Source organism: Pantherophis guttatus, chromosome 7 (assembly GCF_059756535.1).
Source record: "Pantherophis guttatus breed Tessera chromosome 7, ASM5975653v1, whole genome shotgun sequence".
NCBI lineage: Eukaryota > Metazoa > Chordata > Lepidosauria > Squamata > Colubridae > Pantherophis > Pantherophis guttatus.
Window position 1 is genome coordinate 79,238,407 of NC_142069.1, and position 21,713 is coordinate 79,260,119.

The window sequence follows — 21,713 nt, forward strand, 5'->3', positions numbered from 1 at the left end:
AAGGGGTGTCTCTCTTTTTTTCCATCAAGTTTTTATTATTTTTTAAATTTATACATATTGTGTGGATGGTGTGGTGTTTGAGTATCATACATTTCAATACAGATAAACATATTCATAATTATTACGTTCCATTTTCCTTATTCCATATTATTTACCCCTATCTTTTACACAAAATTTTTATTTTCATATAAATATTAACAAGTATGCAATAACATCGATATGCTTTAATGTCCACCGTATTTCTTTTGTTATAATTTCAACAGTATAACCCTCAAGTAGAAAAAATACGAAATTGTCTGTCTGTTTTCTTTTCTCCTGTACACCAAATTTCCCAATTTTACAACAATCCATCTCCTTTCCTCTTCTTTCTCTCAGGGGTGTCTCTCATCTCTTGCAACCAAACTCTGGTATTATACTTTTATTCAAATTCAGCCTTGGCACAAGAAATAAATCTGTGAATATGAAGGACCTGGATCCATAGCAAACTCCCTCTTATTTTAATACTCCCTCTGATTAATGGTTATTCATTAAGTTTATTACAGCCCTAAGGGCAGATACAAACAAAACGTTTAATACAATCAATAGTACATCCTTCTACATATCTGCATAACAGAAAGGCAAGTGCAGTAGAATTCTAAAAATAATTAAGACTAAAGATACTAAAATAAATCCAAATAAAATACTATTATATTGGCAGTCTTATTTTGTGACCGAAGTAACAACGAAAAGTGACTTATGATCGTTTTTCATGTGACTGCTGTAACATCCCCATAGTCACGTGATCAAAATGTGGATGCTTGGCAACTGGCATGTACTTATCACAGTTGCAATGTCCTAGGGCCGTGTTGGCGAACCTATGGCACGCGTGCCACCTGTGGCACGCGGAGCCATATCTGTGGGCATGTGAGCATTGCCCTAGCTCAGCTTCAGTGTGCATGCGCGTGCTGGCCAGCTGATTTTCGGGCCTTCTGGACCCACCGGAAGTCGGGAAGCAGGCTGTTTCCGGCCTCCGGGTGGGCAGGGAAGGCTGTTTTCACCCTCCCCAGGCTCCAAGAAAGCCTCTGGAGCCTGGGGAGGGCAAAAAACAGGCCTATAGGGCTCACCGTGCCATCACATGCCAAAAGCAGGGGGAATGCGGAGGCGTCCCGCATGCATGGGCAGGGAGTGGGGTGCATTGAATTATGGATGTAGGCATATGTGTGCAGAACACACACACCCCGCTTTCCCCCCGCTTTTGACACGCGATGACAAAAAAGTTAGCCATCTCTGTCCTAGGGTCATGTGATCCCCTTTTGCGGCCTCCTGACAAGCTTGGTCAGTGGGGAAGTCAGATTCACTTAACAGCCGTGTTACTAACTTAATAACCTCAGCGATTCACTTGACAACTGTGGCAGGAAAGATCATAAAATGAGGCAAAACTCACTTAGCAACTGTCTTGCTTAGCAATGGAAATGTTGGGCTCAATTTTGGTTGCAAGTAGAGGACTACCTGTAAGAAATAATGGTGTGGCATTTTGCACAAATGGTAGAACGAAACTGGGTGACTCGAGAGGTTACTTTTGAGTCCTTGCCTGAAAAAATACTATTATTAGATATTTTGTTTGTATCTGGCCTTAGGTCTGCATGTTGCCACACCAAATTTTTGGAAGCTGCTGTTGCTTGAAGAATTAACCGCTGTTGCCTTTTCACTGTGTTTTTCTTTTTAATATGTTCATAGTACAGTATTACAGTATTTCAGTTTCATTTAAAGTATAACTTGGATTGATGTTTCAAACAAACTAAAGAAAGAAAGAATTTGTCAGTAAGTTGATAGTACATGTAGATCAGTAGTGGGATTCAAAACCGGTTCGCTTGTGGGTGTGCGTGCGCACAACGCTTCTGCGCATGCGCAGAGACATCTGGGCGGAGCCTCCCGCTGCCGCCGCTACCGGTTTACCCAATCTGGGGCGGACCGGTAGCAATCCACCACTGATATAGATATTTCACCCAATACTGGTAAACATTACACATATTCATTGTATTTTTTTTAAAAAAACCCAAATACTATAGTTGTGGAAAGGGTTGTAAATTAACCCCGAGTTTCAAATGTGCTTGGTAATTCAAGAGTTGGATTCCCTGATTTGAAAGAGAGAATAAAAACTAATATTTTTGATTAGGTATAAAAACTAGCCAATTTTTGTAGCTCCTATCAATAAATTAATCATCCTTATTTTCAGAAGTAGCGTATAATTGTCCATTTTATTAATATGAGCAATGCTTGAATGTTGTTTGACACAGAAGGCAAGCCCAATTAACCTATTGTTCAAAAACAACAATAAAAAAAAAAACCCTAGGAAGGAAGGAAACGTCCTTTCCTGCAGCCAAAATCCCACTCCTGCAGCCTGGCAGATGAACAAACAGCCAATTTCCTTCTCCCTGGCACCAATTATGTTGTCTAGCCTGGTGATAAATTATATCCAGGAAAGCAATTGAGATCAGTCAACATTAGAAAGCCAACGGCTTTGGTCATATCTTACAAAGAGAATGTGTATTTCTTTTAAAAATTAAAAGAAGTCAGGCCTAGGAGATTATCTGTTCATGCCAACCTAAAAATCCCTCATGAGATTGTTTTTTTTTTTTTAGTTGAATAGAAACTCTGTGTCACGTTCCGGCCGTCAGCAAGGAATTCAGAGAGCCAAAGATGGTTAACTGACAAACTTTATCCAACAAGCTGTAACAACCGGCAGAGGCAATAGGCAAAGTCAGGACTAACATGGTTAATCCCTCCATCCTTTAAATAGCGTCAGCTCCACCCCACAGCTCCATCCCTAGGCCCTACCCCTATAACCACCCCTCATGTGGCATCCTCCAATGATGATGATGCAGCCCAGTGTGCGGGGTATGTACGCTGCGGACGCACCACACCGGCCTCGCCACCCATCCAGCCCTGGCAGACTTCTCGCGGTCCTGGGCACCTCTGGGGAACCTGCCAGGATTAGAGTTACGGTTAGCTGAGGCAGATCTGAAGATGCCAAATTTTCCATGAGGTGCTGAGCTACCCCCAGTAGGGTTGTTTCAGTGTAGATGCTACAGATTCCCTCCAAAACTTTGGCATGCACAGTGCTGCCCTTCGGCTAGCTTCGGCCAGTTGGCAAGAGAAATAAAGGTAAAGGTTCCCCTCACACATAAATGTTAGTCATTTCCGGCTCTAGGAGCAGTGCTCATCTCTGTTTCTAAGCTGAAGAGCCAGCGCTGTCCAAAGACGTCTCCGTGGTCATGTGGCTGGCATGACTCAATGCCAAAGGTGCACGGAGTGCTGTTACCTTCCCACCAAAGTGGTCCCTATTTTTTTAGTTGCATTTTTTATGTGCTTTCGAACTGCTAGGTTGGCAGAAGCTGGGACAAGTAACGGGAGCTCACCCCTATTATGCGGCGCTAGGGACTCGAACCGTTGAACTGCCGACCTTCTGATCGACAAGCTCAGCGTCTTACCCACTGAGCCACCGTGTCCCGACGAGAAATATTTACTAATAAAATCCTAATTTATCTTGTTTTAGTTTTTTATTTATTTATATCATATTAAAAAAGAAATTGGACATGGTGCGACCATCCTGGCGTTATCTCCGCCATACACACTAAAGTATACACAAATATCTTATATATTCAGCATATCTTGCTAATTATATACACATATTTGACCCCTTATATACCCTTATATTTACATATATTAATCACCTTTTGGTTTATACATCCTAGTTATTTTCCCTTGCTGGCGTTTCAGTTGGATAGAGAATCTGCAGCTTGCTCATCAGATGAATTACTTCTGAGATAATTCAAATCAGAGGTGGGTTTCAGCAGGTTCTGACTAGTTCTGGAGAACTGGTAGCGGAAATTTTGAGTAGTTTGGAGAACCGGTAAATACCACCTCTGACTGGCCCTGCCTCCTTCTATTCTCTGCCTCCCAATCAGGAGGAAATGGGGATTTTGCAGTAACCTTCCCCTGGAGTGGGGAAGGAATGGAGATTTTACAGTATCCTTCCCCTGCCACGCCAAGCCATGCCACGCCCACCAAGCCACGTCCACAGAACCGGTAGTAAATTTTTTTGAATCCCACCACTGATTCAAATTAAGAGTTTTCTCACTGAGGTTTTTATATGATTCCAGATACCTGCATAGGAAAGGATGAACATATTCATCCGGATGGCATTAATAAAATCAGGTGGTGTGAAATGTTAGCTTTGGAATATTTTAAGACACGTTTTGCTTTTTTAAAAACGAAATAATTAATGGAGGAAGCATGCATTTGTAAGGAATATTTAAATCTGACATCTCGTCTCATGATGCTTATATATCTTTCAGCGCAAGCTTGTGCAGATGTTTTCGGTCTAGCCAAAGAAGCCAGGAAACGAAATCTCGGTCCTCTTCACCCTTCCTTCAACGTGATAAAAATAATAAGAGACAGCCTCTGCAAAAATCTCCCCGAAAACAGTTACAAATCGTTATCAGGGAAACTTTCAATTTCTCTAACGAGAGTGTCTGATGGGGAAAACGTATTAATATCCGATTTTAATTCTAAAGAAGAAGTGGTGCAGGTATGTTCTGTACTGTCACTAATTTTTTTTTTACCATGTTATATTTACAAGCCTGAGGATCTTGTCCCTAGGAATCACCTATCTCAGTGATGGCGAACCTTTTCGGCACCAAGTGCCCAAACTGGAATGTGTACGCATATGTGCGCGCTGGAGCGCCGGAAACCCAAAAATCAGCTGGCCGGTGCACATGCGCGCGTCGGCCAACTGGTCTTCGTGGTTTCCCACATGCGTATGCGCGCCAGCCAGCTGATCTTCCTGCGTGCTGGAGTACAGAAACCCAAAGACCAGCTGATCGGCGTGTTCATTCCTGTTTTTTGGCCGTTTTAGGGGTTGTTTTTGGCTCGGAAAAATGGCCTGTTTTTTAGCTGTTTTTGGCCATTTTCTGGTGTTCCGGCACCCACCACGACCACCTGGCTGGTGTGCATGTGCACGCTGGAAATCAGAAAAGCAGCTGGCAATGGCGTGTGTTCCCACAGAGAAGGCTCTGCGTGCGACCTCTGGCACGCATATCATAGGTTCGCCATCATGGACCTATCTGATCATTTGAAAGGTTTCCCTGAAGGAATTGGATTTGTGACCTGCATTGTTATAAGTTGATTTCCCCCCTGCCATTAGAAATAATTATAGCTAATCTTTATTTCTTTAAAATCTTTCATAGGCCCTGCTTTGTAGCTCATTTGTACCTGTATATTGTGGCCTCATTCCACCTTCATTTAGAGGGGTGGTAAGTATTGTTTATTGGTTATAAATCAGTGTGGGATTTGTTGAGGTAAACTGAGCTGAGACTTGCTGTAATTTGATGGGACAGCAGTTTCCTCTTCAGCGTTAAAATGTGGTAACTTAGAGATTAGCTCATTTTCTTTTGTCTAAACACTGGCGAATCTAGTCAACTTCACCGTTGGAGTGAAGGAAAATGATTCTGGCGGAAATAACGGATATTATTTACAGTGGTGGGAAGAAGTGTGAAAGAAAGTGTGCCAATAAGAAAGCTCTGTGAAAATATTTTGATTTTTTTAAAAATCTGCATATTGAATGGCAGGATCATTTGATTTAAAACTAGATTTTTTTACGTGATGAGCAGTATAGGTAGTCCTCAACTTATAACAGCTCGTTAGTAACTGTTCAAAGTTACAACGGCACTGAAAAAAGTAACTTGTGACCATTTTTTACACTTACAACTGTTGCATCCCCTCCCGCCATGGTCACACGATTTATATTGTTGACAACTGCTTCATATTTATGACAGTTGCAGTGTCCTAGTGTCTTGTGATCATCTTTTGTGACTTTTTCTGACAAGCAAAGTCAATGGGGAAGCCAGATTCACTTAACAACCAGGTTACCAACTTAACAGTTGTGGTGATTAACATGGCAAGAAAAGTCATAAAGTGGTATTGTGGCCCGTCAGCGGCCTGTGCAGCTAGTACGCTGATTCCGACAGCGAGGAGGCTGGTGTGGTGCTGCACCAGCAGCCTGTGCAGCTGGTACTCGAGTCAGACAATGAGGAGGCTGGAGAAGATGTGGTGCCAGAGGTGGGGATTCAGCCAGGGCCTTCAGAACCTCCAGAAGCTCCGTTAAGTGAAGAGGACGAAGAAGAGGAGCCTCTTCTCGATGCACGGGCGCGCAGAGCTGCCAAAAGGCAGGAGTGGCTCCTCAGGAGGAGGTCTCCTCGAGAGTAAGGCTTGGGGCTAATTGATCACTCCCTTAGCCTATTTAAGGAGGAACGCTGACTGAAGCAATTTGCAGGGAACAACTTCGTTCACATACCTTCGTGTCTTGTCTTGCTTATCTTATCAGCTTCCTGCAAATTGTTTCTGGGCATTCTGCCAACCACAGTAAGCTTTCAGTATTATTCTTTGAATTCTTGGCGGCTGTTAATGCAGTTAATTAACAGCCGTTGTTGTAAAAACTGGTTTATTTAGTAAACTAAGGTTTGAACGGACTTTGTGTGTGCTGCGTTCTTTGGGGTCCGTAGCTGGGGCAGAACAAGTGGGGGCAGAATTCACTTAACAAATGTCTCACTTAGCAGCAGAAATGTTGGGCTCAATTGTGGTCGTAAGTCGAGGACTACCTGTATTCTGTCTCAAAGGTATAATAGTGCTTTTTTTAAGTGCCTATCTTTTCCTCAGGATTTTTAGAGGGAGTTTGGATGATGCCTGTTGTTTAAAGAACAACAATGTATATCAAAATCGGAAACCACATTGTCAATCTTCATTAGTTATGGTCGGGGTGGGCTAAAATATTTAATTTTATGATCCCAAGCCCCTCTTATACCTTGCATTCTTCACTCTTCTTACTACCTAAGACTTGTATCATGTTGCATTTTGGGTGGAGGAGGTAAGATGGTATGCAAGTACACTACATTGATATGTGAGTTCATTGTGCTTCCGGTTAGTGTGTACCTACTGCAAGATTCTAGACATAAGTGCTAGATGTGTGTAGAGATTTGCAGGGTACAAATACTCTTGTTGATTGGAAAGGGGACTGTTGAGAAATGACCTGCATAACTGTAAAAAAAAATCCTCTTGAAGATTAATGCTAATGATTAATCCTCTTACCTTAAAGTCCTCCCTTGTGCAATGTATTTCAGGGCCAGGCATGGAAGTATCTGCATCTTGGCTAAAAAGGAACTATGTCAGTATTAATCATTACTTATCTAGTTGTTGTTTTTCTGCTTTAGTAAATAAGAAGGGTAAACTGATCCAAGTGTTCTGGAGCAGATAATAGCTAGATCAGCGTAAGTCCCCTCCCCCCCCGGGGTGAAATCTAGCAGGTTCTGACAGGTTCTGGAGAACCCGTAGCGGAAAATTTGAGCAGTTCGGAGAATCGGTAGCAGAAATTTTGAGTAGTTTGGAGAACCGGCAAATAAAACCTCTGACTGGCCCCAGAGTGGGGTGGGAATGGTGATTTTGCAGTATCCTTCCCCCAGGAGTGGTGAGGGAATGGAGATTTTGCAATATCCTTCCCCCAGGAGTGGTGAGGGAATGGAGATTTTGCAGTATCCTTTCCCTGGAGTGGGGTGGGGATGGAGATTTTGCAGTATCCTTCCCCCAGGAGTGGTTAGGGAATGGAGATTTTGCAATATCCTTCCCCCAGGAGTGGTGAGGGAATGGAGATTTTGCAGTATCCTTTCCCTGGAGTGGGGTGGGAATGGAGATTTTGCAGTATCCTTCCCCTGCCATACCCACCAAGCCACACCACGCCCACCAAGCCACGCCCACAGAACCGGTAGTAAAAAAATTTGGATTTCATCACTCCGCCCCCATCCTTTGTGGCTGTGGGGCTTGGCTGGATGGGGGAAGAGGGAAACTGAGCCACATATGTAGCCCTAGCGTGTGTGGCAGGTCGGTGCGCACACGCACAGCTTGACTTGCACAAGCAGAGTGCTTGTGCACAAGTGCCCGCCGGCCCACTGTTCACGCAAGTTGAGCTGCGTGCCAGCCACTCGCATGGCCCAATTCCGAATAGGCCATGGCCCAGGAGTGGGCTACAGCCTGGGGGTTAGGGATCCCTGAGCTAGATCAGTTTGTGTATGACAGTTTTATTTTCATGTAATTTTTCTTACAAATACCTGAGTGTTGTTTTATGATACAAATATTTTTCTGGGGGAAAAAATTGCTCCCATGTTTTTTTAAGTGTATCCATTTAGATAGATTTTCTTAGTTTATTTGACCTGGACCATCATGTAAAAGAGTTTAGCAAGGCGAGAAATATAATACGTGCTTCTTGATTTTTCCAAACACACTTTTGTTTCTCTGCTATAACTGAGTAAAACCCCTGTATTGCTTCCAGTTCCAATTCTTAGTACAAAAACACCATGAGTTGTTTTTAGTTAAATGGGCAGATGAATGAATGAATGAATGAATGAAGTAGGTAAGTAGGTAAGTAAGTAGGTAAGTAAGTAAGTAAGTAAGTAAGTAAGTAAGTAAGTAAGTAAGTAAAATTGGAAGACCAACATATTACTGCTATGGAGTGTGGAAGATGGATACAGTAGAGGATTGAGGTCATAAACTCTGGACAGAAATGGCTAAAATTAAATTGTTGAATAATAGATTGATCCTGATTAAATTGTAAATTAAAACTTGACAATCAAACGGTAGTCTTATTTTTTAAAAAAAAATAATTTTTATTAAGCAGTTTTTTCCATTTTATAGCACAATTTTCGTCATCTTTACAACACTTCAATATCGGTATATATCCAGTATAAATACATTTCCCCTCTATATCTATGTAACTACATATATGTGGTTCCCTTATATATACTAGTATGTTCATTTATATACAGTACATAGTTATTACTGTTAAGTATTTTTTAACATTTTACATTTTTTATCACATCATACTATAATACTGCATGTTCTTCATTTATTTTTTTATTTATACTTTTTTACTATTTTCTAGCTCCTTTATCCTCTTTCTTTGTTAATTTCCTAATCTGTACATCTATTATCTAACCAGTTATACCATAGATTCCATATCAAACAGTACTCAGTTTCTCCTCTATCTTTTATTTCCATTGTTAATTTATCCATCTTGGCGCACTCTAACACTTTTCTTTATCACACTTTTCTCTGATATGTTTCTATTTTTCCAATTTTGCACATAGACTGTTCTGGCTATTCAAACGGTAGTCTTATTTAAATTCTAAATAGAACAAGAATTTTTTTTAAAGTGATAAACATATGTAGCAATTCCTGTAAATGGTGAGATGCGGTAGGTTATATCGGAACCAAGTGTTTATTAATTTTGGCAATTTTAAGACGTGTAGACTTCAGTTCCCAGAATTCCCCAGCCAGCATGCTAGCTAGAGAATTCTCAAGAGCTGAAATCCGCAACTCTTAAACTTGCCAAGGTTGAAAAACTCTGCCAGTATCTATCCTTTTTCCTCATTAAATTTTCTCCTGTTGTTTAGAAAATAGGTTTGGTTTTAAATACTTCTTCCCTCCACCCCAATTCTTGTAGCTTTTCCAATTTGGAGAAATCCTGTCACATTCCTATGAATCCTAATAATTAATTTCTAGCAATTAGTAAGTGTTTTCTAACATTTTAAGCATATTTTGCATGAATCAAATGCGATGAGTTTTTGCTTAAGCGAGTACAACTTTTCATGTTTCTCCTCTTCTCTTCCTTAAAGCGCTACGTGGACGGTGGATTAAGTGACAATTTACCTCGCTATAATTTGAAGAACACCATAACAGTTTCTCCTTTCTCTGGGGAATGTGACATTTGCCCCAAGGGGAACTCTGCAAACTTCCACGAGATGCATGTCACCAATACAAGCATTCAGTTTAGCTTAGGGAACATGTATCGTTTAACTCAAGCACTTTTTCCTCCAGAGCCCCAGGTATTGTATGTTCAACATTGCCTATTATGTGATCATTCTTTTTATTGATGCTGGTAGTGACCTTGAGAAAATGATATACATATTTTCCAAACAACTTCAGTTAATGTTCCGTAATCTGCGACCCTAACCGTTGGCTAAACTGGTTGGCAGAGATGGAATTGGCAGGGTAGAAAAGTTCTGTAGTTCTGTATATTGGAAAAAGTGCGGATGCTGTTAAATTTATAAAAGAGCATATTGAAATATGTTCCAGTACATTGTAGAAACTTTTTAGGAAGCTCTTAAGGAAGGAAGTGCCAAAGGGAAACCACTTCTGAAAACTGCAGGTACTAGACCAGGAAGTTGCCAGAAATGACTGACTCAAAGGCACACACAGAGACACAAAAAGGTTATTGAACTGTTGTGTCATGTTTGGAAGTTCATAGCTAGCTAGCTTTTTGAGTTAACGTTATCTGTGGTTTAGCAAAAATACGGTATTTTTCGGAGTATAAGACGTACCTTTTTTCCCCCAAAATGAGGGTGAAAATCTGGGTGCGTCTTATACTCCAAATGTAGCCCCACCCAGGCTCCCAAACGGAGATTTCAGAGGCTGAAAGAAGCCTCTGAAAGAAGCTTCAGAAAAAAAGCCTCTGAAAGAAGCTTCAGAAAAAAAGCCCTTTTTTCTGAAGCTGTTTCAGAGGCTTTCAGAGGCAGAAAAGAGTTTTTTCTGAAACAGAGTTTCAGAAGTTTCAGAGGCAGAAAAAAAAGCAAAAAAAAAGCAAGGCACAGACTCACAACCAAGGAACCTGTGCTTAAATTTACCTCTGAGAACAGCTGATTGGGGGTATTCCGGGAGGCTAATCCACGTGCCAATCAGCTTTTTTCTTATTTTCCTCCGCAAAAACTAAGGTGTGTCTTATACTCCGAAAAATATGGTAGATAATTTGTTTTGCACAGAGTTGTTCTCAGCGATTCACTTAATAACTAGGTAAGAAAGGTCATAAAAGGGGCAAAACTCATTTAACATATGTCTCACTTAACAACAGAGATGTTAAGCTCAAAAGAAGGAGCCTTGGTAGTACAGTGGTCTAAAGCACCCTGTTATTAAGATCAGCTGCCTGCAATTACTGCAGGTTCGAATCTCGCCAGGCTCAAGGTTGACTCAGCCTTCCATCCTTTCTAAGGTAGGTAAATTGAGGACCCAGTTGTGGGGGCAATAAGCTGACTTTGTATAAATATACAAAAGGATGAAGGCTATTGCTTAGCGCATTGTAAGCCGCCCTGAGTCTCCGGAGAAGGGCGGCATATAAATCAAATTAAAAAAAAAAAATGTGGTCGTACGTTGGGACTACTTGTACATCTTTTTCTCATTCCCTTTGACTGTAAAGGAAGGAGAGAAAGAAAGAAAGAGAAAAAGAGAGAAAGAAAAAGAGAGAGAAAGAAAAAGAAAGAGAAAAAGAAAGAAAGAAAGAAGGAGGAAGGAAGGAAGGCTTTTTGCTGGATTTGCTGTACATGGAGGAAGTCTGTGTGGATTGGGCAGGCCTACAATCGGATCTAAGGAGTTATTAATGCATGTCATTTGTGTGGTTACATCATACTGTGTGTCATTTGAGGTCAACATGGATGCTACTCTACTATAGACACTGCCAGGGCTACAACTTGAACTGTAAAAAAAAGTACAGTCAAGTGCATCCACTAAGTTAGTGTTTTAAATTCTAGCTGTCTGGTGAATTGTGGAAGTTTAATTCCACACCCCTCAAAGTTGTTAAGATTGAGAAATATTACATTCAGTGATCAAAATGTGGAGAACTTCGATGCCAAATTGGATGCACCCTATGTGAAATATTACTCTACTCTACTGAATTGATTAGTTGGCTTTCCTTTATTATGAGACGTGGGACAAGTTGTTTTTTTAATTCTGTCTTTTTAGCCTTCTCAGTTGCGTGGGCATCGTGTTTCAGATGTCTTTTTCTGTTAATAGATTCTGAAATTCTACAATACTTACAAGTACCCCATGGTTCAGTTGGTACCATAGGTTATTCTCAGGGATATAGGAATGGTCTTGGAGAAGCCAGCTTCGTAGTAAGACGACATTGTTCATTGTGCATGGCGTATGATGCTGCTGTTTTTCTTTCCATGTTGCTCAGTGCTCTGTTATGTCAGCAAAAAGAGAGCCAGTTAATATTGTGCAGGGAGATTTGGAATACCTTCATAAAATCTTCCCTCAAGGATGTAGTTCATTTCGTACCAGGTTGTCAGTGGAAGTAAATGAGTTCTCCATGAATATAAGTGGCATGAAGTATGTAAAGTGTTCTTTCCGCAAGTTTTAAAACTTACTAAACTAGTTTTCTGTAAATTTCTTTTTCAGTTGCTAGCTGAACTCTGCAAACAAGGATATTCAGATGCTCTTAGATTTTTGAAAGAAAATGGTAGGTTACTGTTTTCAAATTTATTTACTTACTGTCTGTCTTGGGCTTCCCTCTTTCAAGATGTAGTTTGGGCTTTTGTCTCTTACCTATTTCTTAATAAATCTGATTTTTACTTCAGGTATGATGAATGCTGTTGGCTAAGGCCACACTGTGTCTAGTTGCTAGGAGTCAACAGTCAACATGGCACCCTCAGTCATTAAAAAAAAGTATTTTTGCATTCTGCTTCCATTCAGGAACACATCCTCCAACAAAGGTTCTTGCTGAATTTAAATCTCCAGGAAATTTGGGCCTGGAGCGATGCTCCTATTGGAGGTGGTAGATTATCTTCGGTTTAACATTTTTCTCCTCTAACACTTTGCTGGTTCAGTTTGAAGACTTCTCTCTGGCCCTTGAAGTTCCAACTATAGGACTCTTCCATTCATTCTCTTTCTTTCTTTCTTTCTTTCTTTCTTTCTTTCTTTCTTTCTTTCTTTCTTCCTTCCTTCCTTCCTTCCTTCCTTCCTTCCTTCCTTCCTTCCTTCCTTCCTTCCTTCCTTCTTTCCTTTCCTTTCCTTTCCTTTCCTTTCCTTTCTTTTTCTTTCTTTTTTTCTTCCCTCTCTTCCTTCCCTCCCTCCCTCCCTCCCTCCCTCCCTCCCTCCCTTCCTTCCTTCCTTTTCTATAGCCATCCAACTAAACCAGGTAACTGGGTGGCTTACAATTCTAAAATTAAAATTTAAAAATATTAAAACAATAAAAACCATTAATTAAACAAAAAGGCACAAACAGCAGCCATGATGATTAATCAATTACAGGTAGTGCTCAACTTATACTACCACAATTGAGCCCAAAATTCCCGTTGTTAAGTGAGACATTTGTTAAGTGAGTTTTGCCCCATTTTACATTCTTTCCTGCCAGAGTTGTTGAATGAATCACTGAAGTTGTTACTCACTTGTCACCCAGTCGTTCAGTGAATCTGGATTCCCCATTGACTTTGCTTGTCAGATGGTCACAATAGGGGATCACATGACCCTGGGAGAACCAATTGCCACACATCTGAATTTTGATCACATGATCAAAGGACTGCTACAAAGGTGGTAACTTTGAAAAATGGTCATGTCACTTTTTTTTTCATTGCCATTGTCACTTTGAACAAATCACTAAATGAACTATTTGCTTGTAATAGTAAAACTAAGTAACTATACCTTTAACATGTTCTGAGCCCCAGGCCTGGATATATAGCCAAATTTTTAAAACTTTGAAAAAGCCAACAGGATTGGGGACCTTTGAATCTCCCAAGGAGAGAATATTCCATAAGGCATGGGCTATATGCCTCTCCCCAAAAACCCATGGCCAGGATAGGGATGACAGAGGACTGGCCGAGGAGAGGAGGGGAGGGAAGGCAGGCCTGAGTCCTGAGCCTGCTACTCCTGATGTAGAAGTGCCGGGGTTCGGTGAACCCCCAAATGCCACCCCTGGCTGGCCATGCCCATCCAATCCCATCCCACCCTGCCCCTCCCACCCAACCCCTCCCAGGCCCCAAGTGCAGGGGCCGCACAGAGGGTCTGGGAGGGCAAAGAACGGGCCCACCGGAAGGACTCCAGAGCCCGGGAAAAGCTGTTTTCGCCCTCCCAGAGGCTCGAGGAAAGCCTCCGGAGGCTGGGGAGGGCAAAAACCTCCCCCGCCATGGTGCAGGCGGCCAACTAGGTCATGCCCACCATTGCCACACCCACCCAGCAACGGGGCAGTGAACCCGTTGCTAAAGGATCTGAAGCACACCCTTGGCTACTGCCCTGTCCGGTAGCTCTTCGGAGGGGGCACACTGCAGGCACCAGAGCATGTCAATTTTGGGTTTGGAGGCCCATCCTACACCATCAACCATGGTGTCGCAGTGGTTAGAATGCAATATTGGACTCCGCACTCCAGAGACAACAGGGGTTCATTCGGAAAACACTCTGACCAGGGGGAGTTAGTAACACAGGCTGAGTTACACAAGAGTGTAACACAAGCTACACAAAAGTAGTCCTTGATTTACCAACATTTGTTTAGCAGCCATTTCCAATTACATTGGCACTGAGCAAAGTGACATGACAATTCCTCATATTTACAGTGTATTGTAAATATGCATGTACAGTATTCCCCACTGCCATGTGATCAGATTTCCATTGCTTGGCAACTGGCGTGTAATTATGTTGTTTGCATTATTCTGGGATCGTTTGCAACCTTCCGAGCTAGCTTCCGTCAAACAAAGTCAAAGGGAGGGAAGCTGGCTTCGCGAAACGACTGCATGATTCACTTAATAAGAGCAGCGATTCGCTTTACAACCATGGTAAAAATGGTTGTAAAATCATTTACTTAACAGTTGCTTTGCTTAGCCATGCCATTTCTGCTTCCGACTGTAATTGTCAGTCGAGGATTACCTGTACAGGTAGTCCTCAATTTACAACAGTTCATTTAGTGACCATTCAAAGTTACAACAGCTCTGAAAAAAGTGACTTGTGGCCGTTTTTCACACTTACGACCATTGCAGCATCCTCTTGGTCACATGATCAAAATTCCAATGGTTGGCAATTGGTTCATACTTACGACGGTTACATGTGCCCTGGGGTCACGTGATCCACTTTTGTGACCTTCTGTTGTGGCCCGTCAGCGGCCTGTGCAGCTAGTAGCTGATTCTGACAGCGAGGAGGCTGGTGTGGTGCTGCACCAGCAGCCTGTGCAATTGGCACTCGAGTTGGACAATGAGGAGGCTGGAGAAGATGTGGTGCCAGAGGCGGGGATTCAGCCAGGGCCTTCAGAACCTCCAGAAGCTCCCATAAGTGAAGAGGAAGACGAGGAGGAGCCTCTTCTCAATGCACGGGCACGCAGAGTTGCCAAAAGGCAGGAGTGGCTCCTCAGGAGGAGGTCTCCTCGAGAGTAAGGCTTGGGGCTAATTGACCACTCCCTTAGCTTATTTAAGGAAGGACGACGACTGAGGCAATTTGCAGGGAACAACTTCGTTCACTCTCCTTCGCGTCTTGATCTTAGTTCTCTTATCAGTTTCCTGCAAATTGCTTCTGGGCTTTCTGCCAATTCTAGTAAAATTACAATTATTTATTCTTTGGATTCTTGGCGGCTGTTAAGAAAGTTAATTAACATCCTCTGTTTGAAAAAGGCTGATTTAATTTAGTAAACAGGTTTGTACAGACTTTGTGTGTGCTGCGTTCTTTGGGGTCCGAAGCTGGGGCAGAACACCTGAAAAGCAAAGTCAATGGGGAATCCAGATTAATTTAACAAACGGGTTACTAACTCGACAAATGCAGTGAATCACTTTAACAGCCGTGGCAAGAAAAGTCATAAAATGGGACAAACTCATTTCACAAATGTTTCACTGAGCAATATAAATTTTGGGCCCAATTGAGTCGTAACTGGAGGGCTACCTGTATTCGATTTGACAGATTTGCCATTGAACGTACGCTGTTGGAAGTAGCGTTGCAATTTTCTTCCTGTGATACTTTCATCCAGTGAATATAGGCATTTTAAGCAACCCAAGTCTTACCAAAAATAAATATAAAACTATAAAAACTATAAAGATATAAAACGAAATGTTTGCTAATTCATTGCCGTTTGCTAGCAAGAATGTCTCAGCTTTAAAAGTTGGAAGAAGCTGGTGGAAGTTACAACACAATTGCAAATAGCCATACATTCTTAGTCCAAGATTTGAAAATTAAGATTAGAAAAATCTTCGTGGTTTTTTTAAAACTGTCTGCATTTTATCTAGCTTGCTTTGTATACTGTCACTTATAGCAGAAGTACTTGGTTTTTAAAAAAAATCTATTTATTAAGGTTTTCTGCAAGAATCAGTGTCTGCCGACGTAGCCTTAACCAAGCAGGAATATCTGGGATATTCTCAAATCTCAGGCTGCAGTGATAAAAAAAATGCAGCAAATAAAGACAAAAAAGAGATGCAAGATGAAAAAGTATTTATTGATCAGCTAAAGGCAACATCTTGGCCATTGGATGGGTCTATCTTTGAGAAGTTGCCGCCTAGACTACATAAAGGTAAAATTCTAAATTAACCAATTAATTAATTATTGCAAAAATCTATGTTTAATTCTTTAGCACTAATACACAGAGACCAGACAGAATGTGCTGCTTGTTTGATTTCCCCCTAATTTGTACTGAAGCGTTTTAATTTACTGTCTAAACAAGACTGGAGAGATTTATCAATTACCTTTAGCTGGCCAAAAGTATAAGCAGCCATTCAAGGGGCTGCTTTGAAGGTTTCATGAATTAATTTACCGTACTTTTGGAGTATGACGTACCTTTTTCTCCCAGTAAAGAGGGTGAAAATCTGGGTACGTCTTATACTCCAAATGTAGCCCCGCCCAGCCTCGCAAACAGAGATTTCAGAGGCTGAAAGAAGCCTCTGAAAGAAGCTTCAGAAAAAAAACCTCAGAAAAGCTTTTATCTAAAATAATATGGCAAGCAACAAAAGAAGAATCAGCAAAGGTTCTAACCAAATATGCTAACAAATCTGGAGAATGACACAATTACCAACAGATCCGGAAGAGGTTAATCTACATACCAATACCAAAGAAAGGAGATTGAACAGAGTACAGATAGTCCTTCAGAAAAAAAGCCTCTGAAAGAAGCTTCAGAAAAAAAGCCTCCAAACAGAGCTTCAGAAAAAAAGCCTTTTTTTTCTGTAGCTCTGTTTCGGAGGTTTTCAGAGGCAGAAAAAAAAGTTTTTTCTGAAACAGAGTTTTAGAAGTTTCAGAGGCAGGAAAAAAAAACAAGGCACAGAACTGACAACCAAGGAAACTGTTGTTAAAATTCACCTCTGGGAACAGCTGATTGGGGGTATTCCGGGAGACCAATCCACCTACCAATCAGCTTTTTTCTTATTTTCCTCCACAAAAACTAAGGTGCGTCTTATACTCCGAAAAATACGGTACTTGAAAAATTTTGTTTCAAAATTTACATTGGTGAATGTCATCCATTTTGCACTGATGAATTTTGGTTGCTGAATGTTCCAGAAAAGGGGGGCAAAATAAACATATAATCGAATAAACTAGATTAACCATCCCCCTTTATACTGTTTGTGATTCATTTGTCATCTAGATATTGTGGGAAGACATGTTGATTTTAAGTTAATTTTGGCTGGAACTATTGGATGATTTAGATGTGCAGAGTGTCAAGCCTCTTGACAGCCCAAATTGGCTTCCTGGTGTCACAGAATGATTTTTCTATGAATCCATTTTAGTTAGAGATTAGACAAACTGAGGTAATCCAATGTCTTTAATTCACAATGCTAGAATGATCCAGAGTCTCTTGACTCAGGGAATTTGTGGTTATTGATTCCCAGTAAAAGAGGACTAAAATGAATGAGAAGTTGTATAAAGCAAAATGTAATTTGATGATAACCTGATTATGAGCCACGGTGGCGCAGTGGTTAGAGTGCAGTACTGCAGGCTACCTCCGCTGACTGCCAGCTGCCTGCAATTTGGCAGTTCAAATCTCACCAGGCTCAAGATTGACTCAGCCTTCCATCCTTCAGAGGTGGATTAAATGAGGACCCAAATTGTTGGGGGCAATAGGTTGACTCTGTAAACGGCTTAGAGAGGACTGTAAAGCGGTATATAAATCTTAAGTGCTATTAGAATACTAGAGGGTCCTACTCGGTCATTTCAGATGAGAAAAAGTTGATGATGTCCTAGCCATATTTGTTCTTGCTTGATCGTCCATGAATGAATTCAATTCTGATGATTTAAATTTTACAGCATTACAAGAGGCTTGTAAAGAAAAAAGTGGACTCTACGCTCAACTTTCAAAATTTCTTCCCATGCGACTAATGTCCTACATGATGCTACCGTACACTTTACCGGTTGAGTCTGCCTTCTTTGTGGCCATAAGGTGAGTGTATATGATCTAATTTCCAAATGTTCAAGATATAAAGTTTACATCTGGGTTATTCTTCCAAAAAAATTTCCTTATTCGCTTTGAGGCAGATTTTCTTACAGATGTCCAAAATACCTTGCAGGTTAAATATATTTATTTATCTATTTGCTAGATTTATATCCCACCTTCATTTTATGCAACTGCAGGCAGTGTACATAATGGTCTGTCTTCCTATTTTTCCCCATAACAACAACCCTGTGGGGTGGATGAGGCTGATAAACCTGGTTTCTTGCCTAGGTTTGAAGATGAGAACTCATTGTCTCAGTGTTTCTAGTCCAGCATCTTATAAACTGGTTCTCTATATGTTGCAAATAAATGATGTTCTTGAGCCTAGAGCAGGGGTGTCAAACTCGATTTCATTGAGGCTGCATCAGGGGTGTGTTTGACCCCGGGGAGGCCGGGTGGGTGGGTGGGCGTGGCAAGGGCGGGCATGGCCAGCTCAACATCACTCGTTTCGGGGGCTCCTCTGGTGGCTTGAACGCTCTGACAGCGAAAACAGGCTCCTGAGCTCCATTTTCGGCTGTGACGGCCTCCTGAAACCCCATGCCAGCAAAAATGGAGCTCCGTTTTTGCTGGCAAAGGCACTGTGGGCTGGTCCTTTGCTGTTTTCTAGGCGGCTCCTTGGGCCAGATCTAAGCACCTCGCGGGCCGGCCCCCGAGCCTTGAGTTTGACACCCCTGAGCTAGAAGAAAGTTGCTCATAGCTTGTTTGTAATGTAAACCTATTTAAGAGTAAGACAGTGGTGGTATTCAGCTGGTTCTATCCAGTTTGGGCAAACCGGTAGCGGCGGTGGGAAGCTCCGCCCATCCGCCTGGACGTAATGCATGTGCGCACTCACATTTGTGAATTGGTGGCAAAGATAAGTGAATACCACCCCTGGAGTAAGCCCATTGAGCTCACAGGTCTTAACAATAAGAAAACTTGCCATCTTGTGAGTTCATGGCTGAGAGTGGATTGGTCTTTGGTTTGTATTACTCTCTCTTAATTCCTGTTTGTACTTATAAGAACATGTGGTGGCGCAGTGGTTAGAAAGCAGTACTGCAGGCTACTTCTGCTGACTGCCAGCTGTCTACAATTTGGCAGTTCGAATTTCACCAGGCTCAAGTCTTCCATCCTTCCAAGGTTGGTAAAATGAGGACCCAGATTGTTGGGGGCTGACTCTGTAAACCGCTTAGAGAAGACTGTAAAGCTCTGTGAAGCGATATATAAGTTATTGCTATTGCTATCAAATGTATAATGTGTATACAGTTTATATTTACCAGTAACAGGAGAATCACAAATATATGCATTTTCCTGAGGTTTTTTTTTTGTGTTCAACTTCATAAATAAACATATTATGTATATACTTTTTAAAAAATCCCATACCTATGTTTTAGTCACAGCCTTAATATCTATTTAGGTCAATTATTTGCACCTGGCAGGAATGCACCTATGAAAATCTCACCCTTTTGTTATTTTTACTTTTAAAACAGAATTAAATACTTTTTAAATTCTTTTGTTTTTAATACAGAATTTAAAAAAACAAAACAATAAATACTGTACTTTTCAGAGTATAAGACACTTTTTCCCCCCTTAAAAGAGGGTGGAAATGTCGGTGCGTCTTATAGACTGAATACGGCCATTTTTGGCCTCCCGAAACCCTGCCCTGCACGTCCGGTTTTTGCCAAAAATGCCAAAAATGGTCCCGTTTTTTGCAAAACGTGCAGAATGTTTGGGAGGCCTGCAGAGCACTCCTAGCACCTGGGGAGGGCAAAAACCGGATGCGAGGAGGCCAAAAACTTATTTTTTTTTCTTGTTTTCCTCTCTGAAATCTTATTGTGTCATACTCTGCTGCATCTTATAGTCTGAAAAATATGGTACTTCTTTCCTTATAAAAATTTAGCTGATACCAGGAAAGGAGATGTTTTGGGTGAACATTTTAAAAAGAAGTCCTGAACTACTTTGTTTTCAAGAACCGCTTCCTTTCTCTTGATTGCAGATTGGTCCAGTGGTTTCCTGACATCCCTGAGGATGTGCGATGGATGCAGGGGCAGCTTTCCCAAATGATGGGTTCAATCTATGGCCGAGCAATGAAAGAGCTCCTGAAGACCCCAAGGTATGTTTGGCTGCTTCTTTGGCCAAGCACAGGAAAAATATTTTAGAGAGCATAATGGAATTGGACAATCTCCAGAAAATGTGTATGACGATATCATTTTCTCCACCTGAAATGATGGGGGTGGAGGTAGGAATTAACTCCATTTTGAGTAATTCCTTGGTGATGTACTGCAGCTTCTCTTCCACTTTGCCGTGCCGTTTTGCCTGTTCTAAATGGCTACAGATTCTCTATTTAAAGAAAAACGTAATGTTTAAAGAATGCAAGAAAGAGCGCAGAGAAAAACAGCAAAGATGATTAGGCGATTGGGGGCTAAAACATATGAAGAATGCAGGAAGGAATTGGGTATGTAAAAGGGACGTGGTGGCTCAATAGCTAAGATGCTGAGCTTGTTGATGGAAAGGTCGACAGTTCAGCGGTTCGAATCCCTAGTGCTGCATAATGGAGTGAGCTCCCGTTACTTGTCCCAGCTTCTGCCAACCTAGCAGTTCAAAAGCACGTAAAAAATGCAAGTAGAAAAATAGGGACCACTTTGGTGGGAAGGTAACAGCAGTCCGTGCGCCTTTGACATTTAGTCATGCCGGCCACATGACCACAGAGACATCTTCGGACAGCGCTGGCTCTTCGGCTTTGAAACGGAGATGAGCACTGCCCCCTAGAGTCAGGAACAACTAGCGAGGGGAATATGACGCACATATGTGCGAGGGGAACCTGTACCTTTTAGTCTAATGAAAAGAAAGACTGGGGTGACATGATAGCAGTGTACTATTGACCAATGTCTGAGAGGCTAACACAGTGAAGAGGAGGTTGGCTTATTCTCCAGAGTTCCAGAGGTCAGGAAAAGAAGTAATGTGTGGAAGAATATGAAAGAGAGAATCCACCTAGAACTAAGGAGGAACTGTCTGACAGAACAATTAATCGGTGGGATGGGTTTCCTTCAAAGATTGTGGGTGCTCCATCACTGGAGGTTTCCAAGAAGAGTCTGGACAGCCATTTGTCTTGAACAGCATAGGGCCGTGATGGAGAACCTATGGCACGCATTCCAGAAGTGGCACGTAGAGCCCTCTCTGCTGGCACGCACGCCGTTGCCCCAGGTCAGATCTCCGTGGCGTTTCTTTCGTGAGCTTCTGTTTCCCTGCAAACGACAAAACAGAAGCTCACTCAAGAAAAAGATCTTGCCTCTTGCTGCGCTGACGGTGTTGGGATGCCCCGCCTCCTGCCAGCCAGCTAGCTAATCTTCAGGTCTTCGCTGTGCATGTGCACATGTCTGCATGTGCATATTCACGCATGCAACTGCGCATGTCCGCACATGTGCAGTCTCGCATCTTTCAGTTTGGGCATGCGGGCACAGTTTGGGCACTCGGTGTCTAAAAGGTTAGCCATTACCGG

The 21,713-nt window shown here is 41.8% G+C and overlaps 1 protein-coding gene across 2 annotated transcripts in view; it reads left to right on the plus strand.

Moving 5' to 3' along the window:
* The window catches only part of LOC117679801 (patatin-like phospholipase domain-containing protein 2), a 41,015-nt gene that overhangs the window by 16,260 nt on the left and 3,042 nt on the right, over nucleotides 1–21,713 (plus strand). Inside the window, exons 2-9 of one of the 2 annotated variants that reach the window (XM_060684137.2) lie at nucleotides 4,338–4,570; nucleotides 5,229–5,294; nucleotides 9,702–9,911; nucleotides 12,256–12,316; nucleotides 16,118–16,333; nucleotides 18,055–18,187; nucleotides 19,238–19,354; nucleotides 20,211–20,327. In XM_060684137.2, coding sequence (XP_060540120.2) covers nucleotides 4,338–4,570; nucleotides 5,229–5,294; nucleotides 9,702–9,911; nucleotides 12,256–12,316; nucleotides 16,118–16,333; nucleotides 18,055–18,187; nucleotides 19,238–19,354; nucleotides 20,211–20,327 — 1,153 coding nt within the window. The remainder of the gene's footprint in view (nucleotides 1–4,337; nucleotides 4,571–5,228; nucleotides 5,295–9,701; nucleotides 9,912–12,255; nucleotides 12,317–16,117; nucleotides 16,334–18,054; nucleotides 18,188–19,237; nucleotides 19,355–20,210; nucleotides 20,328–21,713) is intronic. The other variant, XM_034442016.3, reaches the window with a different exon arrangement.